This window comes from Sorex fumeus, unplaced genomic scaffold (genome assembly GCF_029834395.1).
Source record: "Sorex fumeus unplaced genomic scaffold, SorFum_2.1 ptg000010l, whole genome shotgun sequence".
NCBI lineage: Eukaryota > Metazoa > Chordata > Mammalia > Eulipotyphla > Soricidae > Sorex > Sorex fumeus.
The window spans coordinates 4,539,707-4,557,346 of NW_026606067.1; the positions used below are offsets into that span (position 1 = coordinate 4,539,707).

The 17,640-nt window shown below is 35.9% G+C and overlaps 1 protein-coding gene across 4 annotated transcripts in view; it reads right to left on the bottom strand.

Moving 5' to 3' along the window:
- Positions 1-17,640, bottom strand: part of PTPRC (protein tyrosine phosphatase receptor type C) — a 129,640-nt gene that overhangs the window by 14,921 nt on the left and 97,079 nt on the right. For all 4 annotated transcript variants that reach the window (XR_008791950.1, XM_056110691.1, XM_056110690.1 and 1 more), the window contains 9 exons: positions 15,993-16,096; positions 15,563-15,653; positions 15,403-15,479; positions 11,693-11,729; positions 11,502-11,599; positions 10,303-10,428; positions 7,593-7,750; positions 7,264-7,399; positions 3,464-3,613 (listed from right to left, as the gene is read on the bottom strand). Coding sequence is in view for 3 of the 4 variants with exons in the window: in XM_056110691.1 (XP_055966666.1) it covers positions 3,464-3,613; positions 7,264-7,399; positions 7,593-7,750; positions 10,303-10,428; positions 11,502-11,599; positions 11,693-11,729; positions 15,403-15,479; positions 15,563-15,653; positions 15,993-16,096 (977 nt within the window). In the remaining variant the exon portion in view is untranslated. The remainder of the gene's footprint in view (positions 1-3,463; positions 3,614-7,263; positions 7,400-7,592; positions 7,751-10,302; positions 10,429-11,501; positions 11,600-11,692; positions 11,730-15,402; positions 15,480-15,562; positions 15,654-15,992; positions 16,097-17,640) is intronic.

Consider the following 17,640-nt stretch of genomic DNA (forward strand, 5'->3'; position numbering starts at 1 on the left):
TATTAGAAGGAATCAAATGGTCCCTTTGATTCATGGGAGTCTCACATGCATGCTCTGCCTGGCCTAACCTTTCCTTCTTTGTCTCACTCTTGTAACTTCTACTTGCCCTATAAGTATCAGCCTTAATGCCATTTTCTTCTGAGAGAGCTCTCACATTGAATTATTCGCTTTCCAATGAATAACTTAAAGCTATGCATACTAAGTGCATGAATAAACAAAACTCAGAAAATGTATCATGCATATTTCATTATTATTGTATACACATGTATATGTGTGCATTTAAAAGGCGGTGTCCTCTCTCAAATTCAACATAGCATCTTGTCAACCCCCCTTTATTGCATGTAACATAATGAAACCAAACCTCTAACTGAATATCAAGTCACTTGAACACCAGCATAAGCAACTTTTGGAAAGCATCCCCAAATGCTTTGCTCTAATGAAAATGGTCCCCAAGTGGTCACTGCCCTCTATCTTGTACCTAGAACTAAGAGGAAACTAGTATCTTACCTCTACCTAAAATACAAAGAATTTTCTTTACATCTGAAATCTGATTATTTCTGCCTAAGTCAAATATAAGGCTTCCGCTTCAACCACATGCCCCAGAGTTCTATATATGCTCAATCAGTGCCCTCGTCTCTTTGTCTAATGCTTATAGAATGTTGTCAGCAACATCTCATCCATCCTAATTATTTCTCCCCAATTATCCTCTCAATTACTTTAGAAAGGGTGGGGTAGATTGAAGAAGGGAACACAAAGTAGGACCACCAAAAATGTTGTAGCACTGTAGCACTGTCCTGTTGTTCATCGATTTGCTCGAGCGGGCACCAGTAACATCTTCATTGTGAGACTTGTTACTGTTTTTGGCATATCAAATACGTCACGGGTAGCTTGACAGGCTCTGCTGTGAGGGCAGGATACTCTCAATAGTTAACCGGGCTCTCCGAGAGGGGAGGAGGAATTGAATCAGGTCAGTCATGTGCAAGGCCCTACCCGCTGTGCTATCACGCCAGCCCACCAAAAATGCTACAACTTTAAAATCAAAAAAACCCAAATCTGATTTCCCTTTTCATGCTCCTTGAACCTCATAATTCAAAGAAAATGTATGTGTTCACTTTATTTCTAGTTCTCTTCTAGTAGCAAACCATTCCTCTTTTCTCTTTCAAAGATCCCTAACTACTTTGATAATCCAGTCTCCATCCAATAATCCTGGAAACATGAAACAGTTTTCTGGCACCTAAGGCACTGAATACTCAAAGGTTTGTGCATGCACCACAGCTGAGACAAAGTCACTCAAGACAGGCCACAGACTCATAGTCATATGACAAATTTTATTGGGGAGGATAATGGTTATATATAGAGGCAGAAAGGGATGCATTACATCAGAATCAGGAGATAGGAAAGAGGAAGGTGAATTCTTTGGTTACATGGGCTAGTGTCACAAGGTGTCACAGGATTTCTCTCAGCTAGTGCAGATGTGGAAGAGCAAGCTTTACAGACACTACAGGTGTCGGTCCTCTTTCCCCACAGGAGCCCAGCAGCCAAGATAGGCAGGAAGCTGTGACAGGAAGAACTTCGACAGTTGGGAAACAATTTCTGGATCACTCTATCTCATTTCGCTTTTGAATTTAACTCTGTGCTCTTTTCATGGCATGCCATCATTTTTGGGCACTTAAATATGGTGACATGATTTCTCCAACACTCTAGCATTTTGACTTCTTAGCTTCTTTACCTCCTACTAATTTTTCTCCCACTTTTCAGCTCCCCCCACACACTTTAATCATCTGACCTTTGTAGGTTTCATTATAAACTCTCTACCATCTTAAAAGTAACCAAACCCCTAATATTGAAAAATACTTCTATTCTTTCCAGACATTATAATGATTTCAATCTTCCACCTGGTGGTCTATCATTCTACCCAAGCATTTCATCATTTCTACTATCTCTGTGGAATCATGTCTTTCTGCAACCAATTCATTCTTTCTTATCCATTTAAGAATGGAAAATACCCTCAATTTGACAAATTTGAAATCTGACCAACTCTCAAAGGAATGCCTCCTGACTTTCAAGTAGCTATTGTGACAAGTTATAGATGGGTATAACCCATCCATCTGCATGCAAAGCATGTATCTCTGGAGTGCTCAGTCTTGATGGAGAAAACAAAGCAAACTGGTTGGCTTCCCCCAAAATTCATCATAATAAATTTTAAATTACCCAGAAAACAATTTCTAGTAATTCTACTAGCTTTACCTACTGAAGATTTGTCTTTTTTCTTTTTCTTTTTTAACTGTTTCATATTTTCCCCTTACTTCTACCAAAGTTCTTTTTTCTACTTTTCTTTGCCTATACTTTTCTGATGATTGTGCATCAGTGATTTCTTTAGAAAAAAAGGAATTAGGGTACAACACAAATTCTCATCAGAAAATATGCCAACCAATCTATACCTCTATTCACTCTTGTAACTGGACTTGTAATTTGCACTGTAGAAATTTATTCACATTTACCAAAGACTTTACCTTTTATTTTAGTCTTACACATATCAATGGTTAAATAAGTACTTTCAAACAGTGCGTGTGTATATGAAGTATAGTAGGGTTAGTATAATGTATATGATTAAAGTATCAGCTAAAGGAACAATGGATTTTAACCTCTCTGTTTAAGAAATACCTTGGAACCTACTATCTACTATAGTACAGCTTTTCCATACCCTCAAGTGGAACACGTTACTTGGAGATTATTGCATGTTCTACCTCCATTCCTCACCCCAATCCCACTTTGATCCCAAACACTAAAATTTCTTATCTGATTAAAAACGCATTTCTAGCCTTGTGAAACTCCCTGAATCAATTAATTTCTTTACAAAAATAAAAGCCTGCTAAACCAGAAACCATAAGTAAAAGTTGCAGAACACTTTTTTGGACAACTGAGTTTTTTGAGGCGGCTATGCCAACTCTCTGAAATCACAGAGGACTATGTCTCAGGTTAACTTTCAGAGTAATTGCCAAATAAATACGTTAAGATGTGTGTATATATCCTTTAGTTTCTGTCTACCAGCTCCAGCCAGTTCAACTTCCTAAATAATCATAAACTCCTCTAATGATTTCCTTTACAAACCAAAACCAGGTGTAGTTCTTAAAGGTGTGATGCTACATTGCCTTTGGCAGGCCAATTTTGTGGCTCTGTACTATTATTTTGACACTTTTATTTTATATAAGCTTAATGAGGACTGGTTGGAAGTATTGAGTATAGGATCAGAAATCTCTGAATTAAACAAATTTTCTTCATAGCTGTTATATGATTTCAGGCATTTCTCTTGAACTCTGAGTGTCTCGATTTCCTGATCTATGCTATATAGGCCATGGTGAGGCCTCTTTGTAGAACAATGTCAAGGGCATAGCATGGTGATTTAAAATCGATAGGATTCAGTTAAATACAATCTAATTATTATTGCTACCATGACTGTTACCTGAAATTCAGCTTCCAGAGGAGATGGATCACTGGGAGGGTCTCTTTTCTTGGTGTTATACAAATATGAATGCAATTCAGACAAGCTCACTTCCGTTTCCCCAAACTGATTGTACTCCACCAAGGCCTGATGAATCAAGATATACTGTGCCTATAATTTCAAGGGAAAATATATAGTTAACACAATGTAAATACAAATATTTGACACAATTTATGTAAAATTACATAAAACATATTTTAGCACAATCTATAGTTGTATAAAACATTTAAATAATGATGTATTTTCCTAATTTTGCTCATATTTAGGACAGTATGTGGCAAATTAAAGTACCTATCACATTTAAATATCCTGAAATTTGGTTCTCTTACTTTTTTGAATATGAGCAAATTCTATCTCAGATTATCTTTCCAGAAAAGCAAAAGAGCAAAGTAAGTAATCAAGGTATCTACTGGGTAGTACATGACTTTTATTATTACTATATATTTTATCTATTTTTTAAAAAATACAACTCCTTTCAATGATTCTTTTGATCAATAAGTAAAATTACTAACATATTAAAATAGTTTTTCTCTGGATGAGGAAATGTATTGTAGTAAAAGGGGTATGTGTTGATAATCCTTGACCCCAGTGTTTAGAGAGGAGACTGACAGAGAAGGAAAGAAACCAAAGTGGAAAGAAGACATGAGGGCTTCAGTAACACCACTGATATGAGTGAGGGCTATAGCCATATGTCCAAAAATCTGATTCGACAATTCTGAAAACATGAAATCTAAGCGACAACCACTGAAACTTTGTAATGTGCCTGTCAAATTGACAGACGGGGGTGGAGTTGGGGTTGAAGTGTAGGGGAAATCTGATGGAGGGAAGCTGACACTGATGGGGGGACTAACGTTGAATTATTGTACACCTAAAACACAGCTATCCATAACTTGATAAATCATGGCTCTTTAATTTTAAAAACTTAGCTTACTAAAAATAATTTTATAAAATTAGTATTTCAGAACCTCTGTGGGCCTTTTGTCTATTCCATGGGGGCCACAACTTAAAACCATGTAAAAAGGGAGCTATGACATGAGAGTAGGGACCAAAGGGTAAAACAAGGAGTTCAAGAAAGAAAACAGGTCAGTGGGGACTATGATCAGATAAAAGTGGAGAAACGCTGTGTTAAATTGCAAAACATGTCATACAAGCTCTGGGATTTACAAAACAAGGACATATTACAAATAATTCAATTCTAAAAAGTTTTCTAGGACTTTTCAAAAAATGTATTTAAAAATTCATTTAATGACTCCTAGTTTTTGAGTCATATTTGGTGTCACTCTCTATTAAAGGCCATATTTCTGATAAAGTTAAAATATCTTTTACTACTATATCTGTTCCCTTAAGTTTGGCTATGTAATTTCACTATTTTTTTTTCACAAAAGATAATTCCTCTCTTTTGTGTAACATTATTTTGAGTGGGGAATTTAATCTTCTTTTATTTAAAGTGTTATAACCATGCTTGGGCTTATTATCATCATTAAAAATTCTTTTTTAAGGCAGCTCAGATAGAGAAGGGAGCACCAAATAAAGGGTGTTGGGAGGTTCCTCTCAGGATAGGAAATGAGTGATGAGAGTAGACTATAGACCGAACAAGATTGCCACTCAATGTCTCTTTTGCAAACCACAGCACTCAAAAGGAGAGAGATAACAAAAGGGAATGCCCTGCCACAGGGGTAGGGTGGGATGGGGGGATGGGGGGTGGGAGGTATACTGGGACTGGTAGCGGTGGAGAATGGGCACTGGTGGAGGGATGGGTATTTGATTATTGTATAACTGAAACCCAAGCACAAAAATTTGTAAGTCTACAACTGTACCTCATGGTGTTTCGCTAATAAAAATTTAAGAAAAAAATTAAAAAAACAAAAATTCTATTTTAAAAAATGTGTTTTAGCCTCTTAGTATCTGTATTACAAACCATTATGTCCCCAAGTAGAGAGAGAGAGAAAGTTTGGAGGAAACTGTCTGCCATAGAGGCACGGGGAGGGTTTGGATGAGGGATAGAGGGGGGCAGATATTGGGGACATTGCTGGCAGAAAATGTGCACTGGTGGAGGGATGTATGTTAGATCATTGTATGACTGAAACTCAAACATGAAAGCTTTGTAACTGTATTTCATAGTGATTCAATTAAAAAATTTTAAATCTGTTTTTATACATTGACACTGTATGTATCTAAAACATTCTATACCTTAGCCATTTCTTAAAAATTATGCAAATAGTATTCTGTTTTATTTGGTGAGTTTATTCACCACATATAACTGAAAGAAGAGTTTACTCACTCTTTGTTATCTGAGAATATAATTGCTTAGATATACATGACTACATCATTCTTTTAAGCAGTGTCTGTTGCAAAAAGAGCATATACATCTCTGTCTTGTTTGTCTATTTTTCTACTGATATGAATTAGTGTTTCCAATTTTTTTTTATTCTGACAATGCTGAGTGCAGTGAACATTATTGTGTATGTTTCTGATTGTACACATTTACAAGTCTATATCCAGGGTAATGCATTATCTCCATTTTTACATATTACTTAAGCAAAACTGAAAACCTTGCTACTGTTCCCAATATTAAAGATGAGTACAGGATTTGACCACTAAACTAGATTCTCCCTAGTTTTAATCATATGGGACTAGAGAGATAGTACAGTGGTAGGGCATCTGCTTTGCACATGGGTGACTTAGATTTGACCCCTACCACCACGGATTTATCCTTGAGCACATAATCAGAAGTAAGCCTTGAGCACTGCCAGGCATGGCCCACTGAAAACAATTAAAGAAGCCACCCAATTTTAATCTCATAAAAAGTCACCAAATTGGGTTTCAGCATTTGTATATCTCTTCCATTCTAATATGTGTAAAGAGTATTAATTTTAAAAAATATTTCTTATTTATTTACTTACTTTATTCATGTAACATTGATTTCATTGTTTTATACTTGCAGTACTACTACACCATGATCACTGTAAGAATGCCAAAATTCCTTCCCTCCCTCCTGATCCCTTGGCATCCAGGGGTCCCAGTTCTGTTGGCCATATCTTGGTGTGTCTCCATGTTGAACACATAATCCTTTGCTTTGTTTATTGGTACAACACATATGAGTGAGAACATCTTTTTGTCTTTTTCTTTCTGACTCACTTCACTTAGTGTTCAAGTTATAAAAAACTTTAAGATTTCATTTTTTCTTATAGCTGAATAGAATTCCATGTGGTATATATACCACAATTTCTTGATCCACTTCTCTGTTGTTGAGTAGCTAGTCTGTTTTCAGATTGTGTCTTTAATAAATAATGCATTGGTGATCCTAGGTGTGCATATATCTTTTTGGATTAATATCTTGTGTTCTTGGTATAGTTACCCAGGAATAAAATTATAGGGTCATATGAATGCTCTATTCTTAATTGTTGACTAATGTTCTAATCATTTCCCAGAGAGGTTTAACTAAGCAACACTCCCACCAGCAGTGAGTAAGAGTTCCTTTTTCACCACATTGTACCAGCACCAGCATTTTTAAATAGGACACTCACTGGTGTGAGATAATAACTCACTGCCATTTTGATTTGCATTTCTCTCATCATCAGTGATGTGAACATTCCTTATATGCCTATTGTTCTCCACATAATTTTATTTTCAGAAAACTAAAAGACAGTTATTTTGCATACTGTTTGAAGCATGGAAAACTTCAAATTTCTTTGAAATATAACTACTCCCACCCCAAAAAGCTTCATCAGACTGCACAGTGACTAAAGGTTTGAACATACCTCCACTTGAACCATCAGACATCTCTGCTGCCTCAGCTTAACAACATAGCCATAAACATCCACTTCATTCTCTGCCTCCAGTTTTTCTAGCATGGCATCAATTCCAATATAGGTCCCTGTGCGTCCAACACCAGCACTGAAGAAACAAATGAAAGAGTGGAGGCATGAATGGCATAGGAATGTATGGAAAAGCAGGGAAAGGGGGGAAAAATTCTATTCACTTCATAGTTTGCTTCCTCAAATAGTAACTTTCCAGGAGAGGAGGAGTATCATAACTCATGGATCCAGGGCAGGAATGAGTTCAGTACTTCCTGTTTAAGCTCACTTACCTGCAATGTACCACGATGGGGCCGCTGAAGAAGTTGCTGAAAGCATTAACTCGCCGGCGCAGTTTGAGGAGCAGGTGAGGATCATCGGGCACTCCATGGTCCGGCCAGCTGGTGAACTGAATGTGCGTCACCTCCCTTCCATTTGTTTTTTCTTTTTTCTAGTCAAGATACCATATTTATTTTGAGATTTTTCATACCCCAAATTCTTCCTTCAAGTTATTTCATTCACAATGGCAATTCCCCCTTCCAATTAATAATGAGCAATGGAGATGCTCCGCAGGATTTACCTGCAATAACTGGTGAATAAGCATTGGTCAGAGTTAAAAGCCAAACATGGCTATTGAGATTGCAATGGCTCTGAGCTTGCATGCTACCGGTCCAAACCAAGCAAGCTAGCAAACACACAGAGACAATGCATAGAGGTGAGAAGAGAGAAAGTTGAGGGGGTTTCCACAATTGTTTGAGATACTTCTGAATGATAGGAGAGCAAACAGAATTATTTGTGATGGGAAGTGATTCTGATTTATTTGATTGACAGGATACCTGCAAAGCTATCTTATAGGAAAAATGTTGATTGTAACTCTTGAGAGAGAATTGAACAAAGTCAGTTTGAGATTAAAGCTCATTTAGTTCTGATCTGAAGATAACCATCAGACGCTGCATAATTCAAAATTCCTTGGCTTGTTTTTTAAGAGAATCAGGCTTACTCTTCAAGTCTGCATGCTCCCTTGAACACATAACTTGCTTACTTGTCTCTCTGTCTGGTTTCTGGTTTATTTCCATTCTAGAAAGGTCTGTGTTCTCTCATAAACATTCCCTTCTCTCTTTCTCACTCCTCACATGTAAATAAGTGTAAATAAAAATATCCTGTTTCATTAAAATAAGTAAGTAAATAAAAATAAAAGAATTCTACCTACATTTAGAAAATAGAAGAAACTACAAAATTTGGTTGGCTGTAATTATCTCAGACTGGTCAATATGGCCAGATTAGGAGTGACCATTGCCTATCACTCTTATCTCTGGAATCAGATTCTTTACGGTTTATTGCTACTTTATGAGCTATAAGTGATTTTTTTACAGACCTTTTTGGGAAAACAAATAATCAACATTAATGTGGGAGCTTTAGATGGTTTAGGAAAAATTGTAGAATAGGTGATGTTGGGGTTGCTGTTTTTTTTTTCCTGCATAAAAAGTATCTGGATCATATACATGAAAATACTATTTAGATTGCTGAAAAATGTTCTGTACCACTGTCCTCCCGTTGTTCATCAATTTGCTCAAGTGGGCCCAGTAACGTCTCCGTTGTGAGACTTGTTACTGTGTTTGGCATATCACATATCAAATACATCACGGGTAGCTTGCCAGTCTTTGCCGTGAAGGCAAGATACTCTTGGTAGCTTGCCAGGCTCTCCGAGAGGGGTGGAGGAATCGAATCCAGCTCAGCCCGGCTGGCCATGCACAAGGCAAATGCCCTACCAACGTGTTATTGCTCCAAATTCAGAGAGAATTCCAAACCTATTTATAAACAGATTTGTTTCCTAACAGATTGATTTCTTTCATATACCACTCATTATTTTCATTTATCTTGGAAATTATTTCATTGTGCTCACTTAATTGTAAAATAATCACCATCGCCTAATTAAAGTGCATTGTAAATAAGTTCCTAACTCATATGGATAGTCACCTTTAGTACCACTCTACCTTTATTGGTTCTGAACAATCTCAACCAACTTTCTGTATTTATAAACGTGCCAAATCTGGTCACATTACATGCAAGAAATTGTATGTATTAACTTCTTCATTTTAACCATAGCGATTTTATTTTGGCTTAACTAAACATGTTTTCTTTAGAGTTTTATACTTCTTATCACTGTCACTATGCCATCTGTACATCTTATTTTCATCATGGTAATACATTCATTGAGGATGGAAACTTTTTGACATTCATTCAACAGATTAAGAAATATTGAAAATATCTTTTCCCTTTGGATCTCCTAAGCAGAGTTCAGAGCAAATGACCGTAAGAATCTTGGCCATGTGGATCAGCATTTCAATGCAAAGACCCAAACATTTCTCTGTTCTGAAAGGTCCTGGGCCACCCAAGCTTCCCTAACTGGCTTCCAGGGATACATCATGTCATGCTCAGGACTGGGATTCTATTAATGCTGCACTGCTATCCTCTGCACTATCTCCTAAGTTCTGAACACTTTTAATTAGTTCTTTTATTTACATATAATGGTAAGTACACTATAAACACTTTCAATGTTATTTGTTTGTAATAAACTGTTTTCACTAGTGACATAACAAATTTCTTTGTTGTTCAAATCCATGTTTTTCTTCTCCAGATCACAAGTAATAAACCTACTTTTAATATTAATTTTTGATACTTAATATCTATGGACTGGATAGATAGCACAGCGGCTAAGGTGTTTGCCTTGTACATGGCCAACCCAGGTTCGATTCCTCCATCCCTCTTGCAGAGCCCAGCAAGCTACAGAGAGCATCCTGCCCACACGACAGAGCCTGGCGAGCTCCCTGTGGCGTATTCAACATGCCAAAAACAGTAACAACAAGTCTCACAATGAAGACATTACTGGTGCCTGCTCAAGCAAATGGATGAACAACGGAAGGACAATGCTACAGTGCTACTTAATATCTATAATGATTTTTAAAGTATACGAGTAAAAAATAAGTAATAAAGTAAACTCACATTTGTAATGTTCATCTTCTGTATGATGTAATCTGGACATCTCTTGCAATTGAGGACCTTGACAACAACATCTCCATAATTCCGGGTTCCCTCTTCCATGGATGGCCAGTATTCTGCACACTTATTCTGCATTTTTCAAAAATCATGTAAGAATTTCGATTTCACTTAAATTACTTTATTAGATATTCTTTTTTTTTAAAAAAAGTGACCAGAATGGTATATTCTTTTTAAAAAACATGAGCTGAAGGGCACATGCCTCGAATCCAACTATCCCAGGCAACCCCATAAGGTTCCAAAGTCCTGCCAAGAGTGATCCCTGAGTGCAAAGCCAGGAATAAGCCCTTAGAAATACCAATTGCAGCTCCAAAACAAAAAGCAATAAAAAAGGCCAAAAGACAAAAAATATCCACCCGAATTTCTGAAAAATTTCTATATTCTTTTCTAAGTACCTATTCAGTTAAAGGTGTGATGCTTGAAACAGATTTCAGGTCCTGTGAAGGCAATCTGAAGGATATCCTTCATGCCATTAGTAGAGGCGGGCAGTCTCATGCTTAGCTCATAGTAAAGGAGCATGTGCTCAGTGCTTAGCAGAAATGATATGTTTGCATGAAGCAAATTGGGTTGAAGAGTAGAGAGGATGCTTTTAGGGTTCCTAAAGTCACATCCCACAAGTTGCCACCTGCCTGCCTGAGGTCAGTTTGTTTTATGACTTCATAATTACTTGTGAAGTGAATACATAGAAACATACTAATGAAAATAATACCTCAAAGAAATGAAACTCAGGACTGGAGCAATAGTACGGTGGGTAGGACACTTGCCTTGCACATAGCCAAACCGAGTACAATGCCAAGCACCCAGTATGGTTCCCTGAGCTCACCAGAAGTGATTCCTGAGTGGAAAGCCCTGAGCACTGCCAGTGGGGCCCAAAATCCAGTAACACAAAAAAAGGAATGAGATTCAAAAGTACCAATTAAACAGAAACATTTACATTTTATTAATTTACACATATATTTATATATACAAACATTTTCATTCCCTGCATGTGTAAAAATTTGCATAAGCATTGCATTGAGTATTAATAGATATTTACCAATTTTAATTATCAAGCATATATACGTGACTTTTTAAAATATAACTTACCCCTCTTTTTCCCAACCTACCCCCCTTTGCCTTCAGCCTATGAATTTTTTAATGCATACCCTATTTCCTTCTTCACATCTAGTGACCATGACAATCACTGTGGCTTTCTGCTCCCAGATCATCCTCCAGAAATCATCCACAGTTTCATCCCTGGGACCTAGAAAGTGAACAAATATAAATTGCTAAGAAGTAAGTTCTTAAGGTAGCATAGAACAATCTTTCAAAAAGAAAATTGGACAATCAAAGTTACCTTGTGCAGCAATGTACTTCCGTGGTTCCTTGAAACCCTATTCAAAACACACAAAAAGATACTCTTTGTTAGAGACACAGGAAATTGGAAGTCAGAGAATTTAATTTAGATTCTCTATTTCTTTTTTTGTTTTTCCCTTTGGGCTACTCTGGTATGCTGGGAGCTTACTCTTCGATCTGTACTCAGATTGCTCCTGGTGGTGCTCAGTGAACCAAATACAGTGAGAGGAAGCAAACCAGGGTCGGCTGCATATAAGACCTTCACCCTTTACTATCTTTTCAGTTCCAGATCTCAATTTCTTGATCATGGGTTTCCCCTGGACATTTTCAAATTATAAGAGACTAAGTCTTGAGTGGAATATTAAATTCTGCCAGTCATATTAGTATTTGAAAATACCACACAAAACTTTTCTGAGTGTTATAAACACCAAATAATTTTTTTAAAAAAAAGGCTAAAACTCCTTAACTGGAATGGAACAGTTATCTTCAAGAGTAAGCCAGGAAATCCTCTCTGTTTTATCCCATCAACCCTTAAAATACCACCTGCACAGTTTTAATAACCTTTCCAGTCATTTACTTTGAGAATCTTTATTCAATTTCTTTCAATAGTTCATTCTGAGATTATCCACACATTTCTCCTGTTTAACTTAAATCAAGAATACCATTCCCCCACTGCTGACTCAGTTCTGGACACTGAACACATGCAAAGCATATACTCTACCACCAAACCACATCACCACCCAGGGCTTGAATATTGCTGCTCAGCCCAGAGGCTCTTTATCTCCCTCCAACCCTCCCAAGCTCCTTTTCTTCCATTTTAAATGAGATGCACAATTTCCATTGCTTACAGTATTTGCTTTCTCCAGAGCAAATGAAACAAAAACAAACAACTCTCCCCAACCCCAACCCCAATAAAGAAACAGAACCAAGTGCAGAGACAGATATTACACTTGTTTTTTCTAATGTTGTTTTATGTTCCTGAAATTTGTCCTAGTGTACTTCTTGAGAAAGAGAGACAGAGACAGAAAGAAAACGTGTGCTGCGAGATCAATCTTACTCAAATGGGCAACAAGAATTCATGTTTAATTTCAGCGACTTCCTGAAACTTCTCTATCATGATGTGAAATTATTCATAAACTTATTTATTCGAAAAGTATTTCTTGAGAGGCTACACTATGTCAAGAACCAAGCTGAAGGCACAAATTGAGACTGTCAACTCTATTGAATAAATAGAGATGTACTTTTTGGTTACAATTATTATTTGTGTTTGAAGAAAAAAATACAGGTTATTTGTTTTCTAGAAATTCTCAAGATGCTTAAATAATCTTATAAAGTGTGTGCATTTGCTTTATTTTTGAAGTATAAATTATCCTTTAGAAAATACACTACACAAAAATAAAATGTATTCCTGATGATTATTAATAATTAATGATACTTGCTCAATGTATTTGTGAATATCTACAGAAGTCACCTGCAGAATCAGTTAAAATAAAGGTCAAAATTAGGACAAGGCACCCATCACTGTTTTACAACTGTGACCTCTCAGTACTAACATTATAACTCAGCCTTTTGAAAACCATATGAAAAAGGACAGGGAAAGGAAGACGCATCAAGGTTCATGTCAGGGAAGACATTTGTTACTTAGGATAGAATTTCCAGGTGCAATCTTAAGCAAGGACATATTAAGCAGCTCAAAAAAGTTTATGGTAGAGAAGATGTTACATAAGTCAGAGCGTCAGCTCTAGAGTCAAAGTGCTTGAGGGATAAAAAGAACAAAACCCTGACTGTTTCTTCCTACAAAATGTTGATACCTCATTGAGATATGAGATTTAATTAAATTTAAATATTTAAATTACTTCAATATGACTGATAAATAGAAACTATGTAATGAATTCTTATTTATTTGGAGATACATTACAGTTGGCAGGGCACTTGCCTTGCATGTGGCTGACTCAAATTTGAGCACTGCCACCACATATGGTTCCCTGAACACTGCTAGAGGTAATCCCTGAGCACAGAGACAGGAGTAAACCCTGTTTTAAAAAATTAAAACAGAGTCAATTTTTTAAAAAAAAAAAATGTGATCAACATCATAATCAAGAATGTTAGGAATTTTGCTCCAAACTCATTTGTATATCTCTCAAAAATTTTATGAATAATTAAGATATAGACGTGGATGATTGTGTCATGAATGATCCAAGTGAAATATATTTGCAAATTACTTTGCTCTTTTATAGCAATTGCATATAGTGGATTGATTAGTGTTCCTCCTGGAATCTTATGATCACTTAGAATCTGAGAACATGACCTTATCTGAAAATAAGAGCAATAATTTGTTAACAAGTGGCCATACTGAATGAGTCTGGGCTCTAAAATCAAAGGCCTATGTCCCTGTAAGAAAAACGAAACACAGTGATATGGGGGTATTCAGAGAAGGGGACATTGTGATGGTGGGGCATGGACTGGAGAAAAAAAAATCAACAAGCAAAGGCATGCCAAGGATTACCAGGTGCCATAGAACATAGAGACAAGCAAAGGGAGGTGTTCCCCAGAGTGACCAGAGGGAGCTTGGCATGAACAGCTTGCTGATTGAACGTGTCACTTCCAGATCTGAGAAAGAATACATTTCTGTATGTTTTTTTTACACACCTGATTTGTGGTACTTCTTTATGTCCACTTAGAAACTAATCCTCTATGTAAGTTAATATTTCTATCATTATGATTTGTCTATTGCCCTTATGCCTCTAAAAATTTATAGTCGTATAGCTCAAAACAACTTGTTTTCTTTAATGAAAAAAAAATGGTGGTGACCTTATAAGTCAATGTGCACAGTAGTATGACATCACTTTGTCAACTACTGTCAAATTTCTTTTAATTGCTACATTTTTGTCAAGTCTGTATAGGGGCAGCAGAAACATTCTACACCACTAGCAGAATGCTAAGTTGAAGAAACCCTACTGGAAAATTTTCTTTTAAACGTTTAAATGTTTTTTAACATTATAATTTTACATTTTATATTTTAATATTGCAAATGCATACACCCTGACCTAAAAATTCTTAGGTATTTATCTGATAGATATACTAAAATCAGTTGTAAAATAATGAGCAAAGATTACTCATTAAACAATTATTTTTAAAGTTATTAAACCTCATTTAATGTACATGAATGCAGGAGTTGGTACATTAATATAAGAGATGGTATAATAATACAGGAGTTTATTTTAATAATCACAATATAGCTATCTAATGTTTTATGATAAATAAATGAAATATATATTTATTATCTAGATTCTTACAGGAAATATTTGTCAATTTTTTTAACCTCTTCAGTTGGTAAAGTAAGTATAAGATTCTGACAAGACACACATTTATGTATCAACTAATCTAATATGCATCAAATAATAGGTATCAGAAATTTTTGATCTTTAGTATCATTTTGTTTGTTAAGAAAAATTCTATATTACATCCTATGGAAATAGACAATAAATGCAATAAGTATTCTTATAGATATAAGTGGCTGGTTGTTTGTATAGCAGTATTCTAGGCTTACTTCCAACTATTTCTAAATACCATTTGTTAAGCTTTGTCATGACAAAGAAACTGAAAGGAATACACACAGCAGAAAATGAAAACAAATGATGACAAAATGATAAATGTATAAGTGTAATGTATAAGATAACTTGGTACATATACATATACATTTATACTCACATCAATATAGCTGGCATTTATATAGGTTGACCCTGCATCTCCATTTATGTCAGAGAGTTCAACCCGGTTATAGTCATCTGTTCAAAGAAAAGAAATATAAATAAGCAAATAATGAATAATCATTTAAATACAAGAAATTCTATCCTTGATGAGTACTTACAAGGAAGGATATCAACATAGCGGTTTTTATTCTGATTAATGGGCTTCCGGGCATCCTTGCAAGGATACTTGATGAACACTCGTGGGATGCTCTGAAAGACACAATAATCCTTTGGGTCATGGACAGAGGCAAGAAAATAGAATTTTCTTTTAACCATAAACTATAAGTTCACATGATACAATTATTTATTTGTTCATTTTTTGGGGGGGGCTACCTGGTAGTGCTCAGGGCTTACTTCAGTCTCTACTCAGGGATCACTTTGGGCAGCTCTGGGGGACTGTATAGGGTTCTGGGGATCAAGACTGGGTCACCACATGCAAGGCAAGCATTCTGCTCTCTGTGCTATTTCTCAAGTCCCTGCATGATACATTTAAAATGGAATCACCTTAAAAACAGTAAAATTCTATAACACAGCAAGAAGAGACCACACCTGAAATTCTTCTAGAAAAAGTCTTCCTTCATCAGCGATCTTTCTTTTGTAAGTTTCCAACAGGACATCTGAATGAATTGGCTCCACAGTCATCAGCTTTTCATCTTTAAACATTAGATTTAGTATTAGTATCTCTTTCAAATAGTCATAGGTAGTCAATTAAATTTGTATGTTGGATTCAATCACTGGCTTCTTTTTTTTCCCAAATGAATGCCATCTGGACAGCCTCATTCATATTTGAACATTCACTATAAACTCAATATTTTAAAATTCTGTGTTTCAGTCCTCTTTTGGGATTAATAGTAATCTTTCTGAATTACTCAAAGTTTTCTCCCACTTAGCCCCTAAGCACTTGACATAAGTTCATCAAGATATTTGATGTGAAAGTCATTTTAAATATCAGTAAATGAGAGCAAGATTCATAAAGTAATTTCAATGTGAAACATACACATTATTTAGTATTGTCCCCTCTGCCCTATATCCAATGGGTTACAGGAACTTCCATCTATTCTGCCACAGTCCAGTATTAGGAGTTCCTTTTCATCATATCATATATCTTCCTAACTTTCAATGACCTCACTCTTTCCCTATATTGATTCATCTTTTAAGTTGTTATATATTCATCTGAAACAAAATACAAGCATATAATTTACTTTCTTTAAAAACTTTAACACTTTGGTGTGTATTGCTCAAAGAGAAAGTTTCAGTGAAATTTAAGGTATTATATTAGCCCTTAAAAATCGCATCTTGACTACTCAAGCCACCCTATTCACCACTTTCATGCTTCAAACGGTATGCATGGCTGTTCTCAAGTGCATCAAATAATTTCATGTTTCCATAAATCAGTACACTTTGTTCTTACTACCTGTGATACCCTTCTTCATTTTCTGTGTTCAGAGAAAATATCCCAGAACAAACACCTTCTTGTAAGGACACTTATATTGCTTTGACAGAGACATTTTATGGCAATTAGCATACTTTTGAATATATATTATAATTTTTCTATTTTTAATTTTAGCAATTTTAAAACACTGAAAATGTATAAGTGAGGGAATATGATTTAATATTCTTAAACCCATAACTCAGTAATTTTTCATCTGTTCAGCTCGGATATGAACAAGTCATATTTATTTATCATGCCTCCAAAGTAAAAAACACATTATGGCTTCTTGATATTTGTGAAGTATCTTTCTAAATAACATAAATACACCATCACCATAAATAGCTATCATTATACATGGATCCTGACAAACAATAGCACTGTAGCACTGTCATCCCGTTGTTGTTCGCTGTTCATTGATTTGCTCAAGCAGGCACCAGTAGTGTCTCCACTGTGAGACTTGCTATTGTTTTTGGCATATCAAATATGCCCCAGGGAGCTTGCCAAGCTCTGCCTTGCAGGTAGGATACTTTTGGTAGCCTGCCGGACTCTCTGAGAGGGACAGAGGAATTGAACCTGGCTTGGCCGTGTGCAAGGCAAACGCCCTACTAGCTGTGCTATCTATCACTCCAGCCCCTGACAAACAATAATTTAAAAAAATAAGAAAAGATAGTCTAACACACATGTTAAGTTGTGTTTCTTCCACTATTCTCTCTATGTCTGATGGTATTTCTTTTAGTATTCTGGTTAGTTTTTCCTAATTATTAA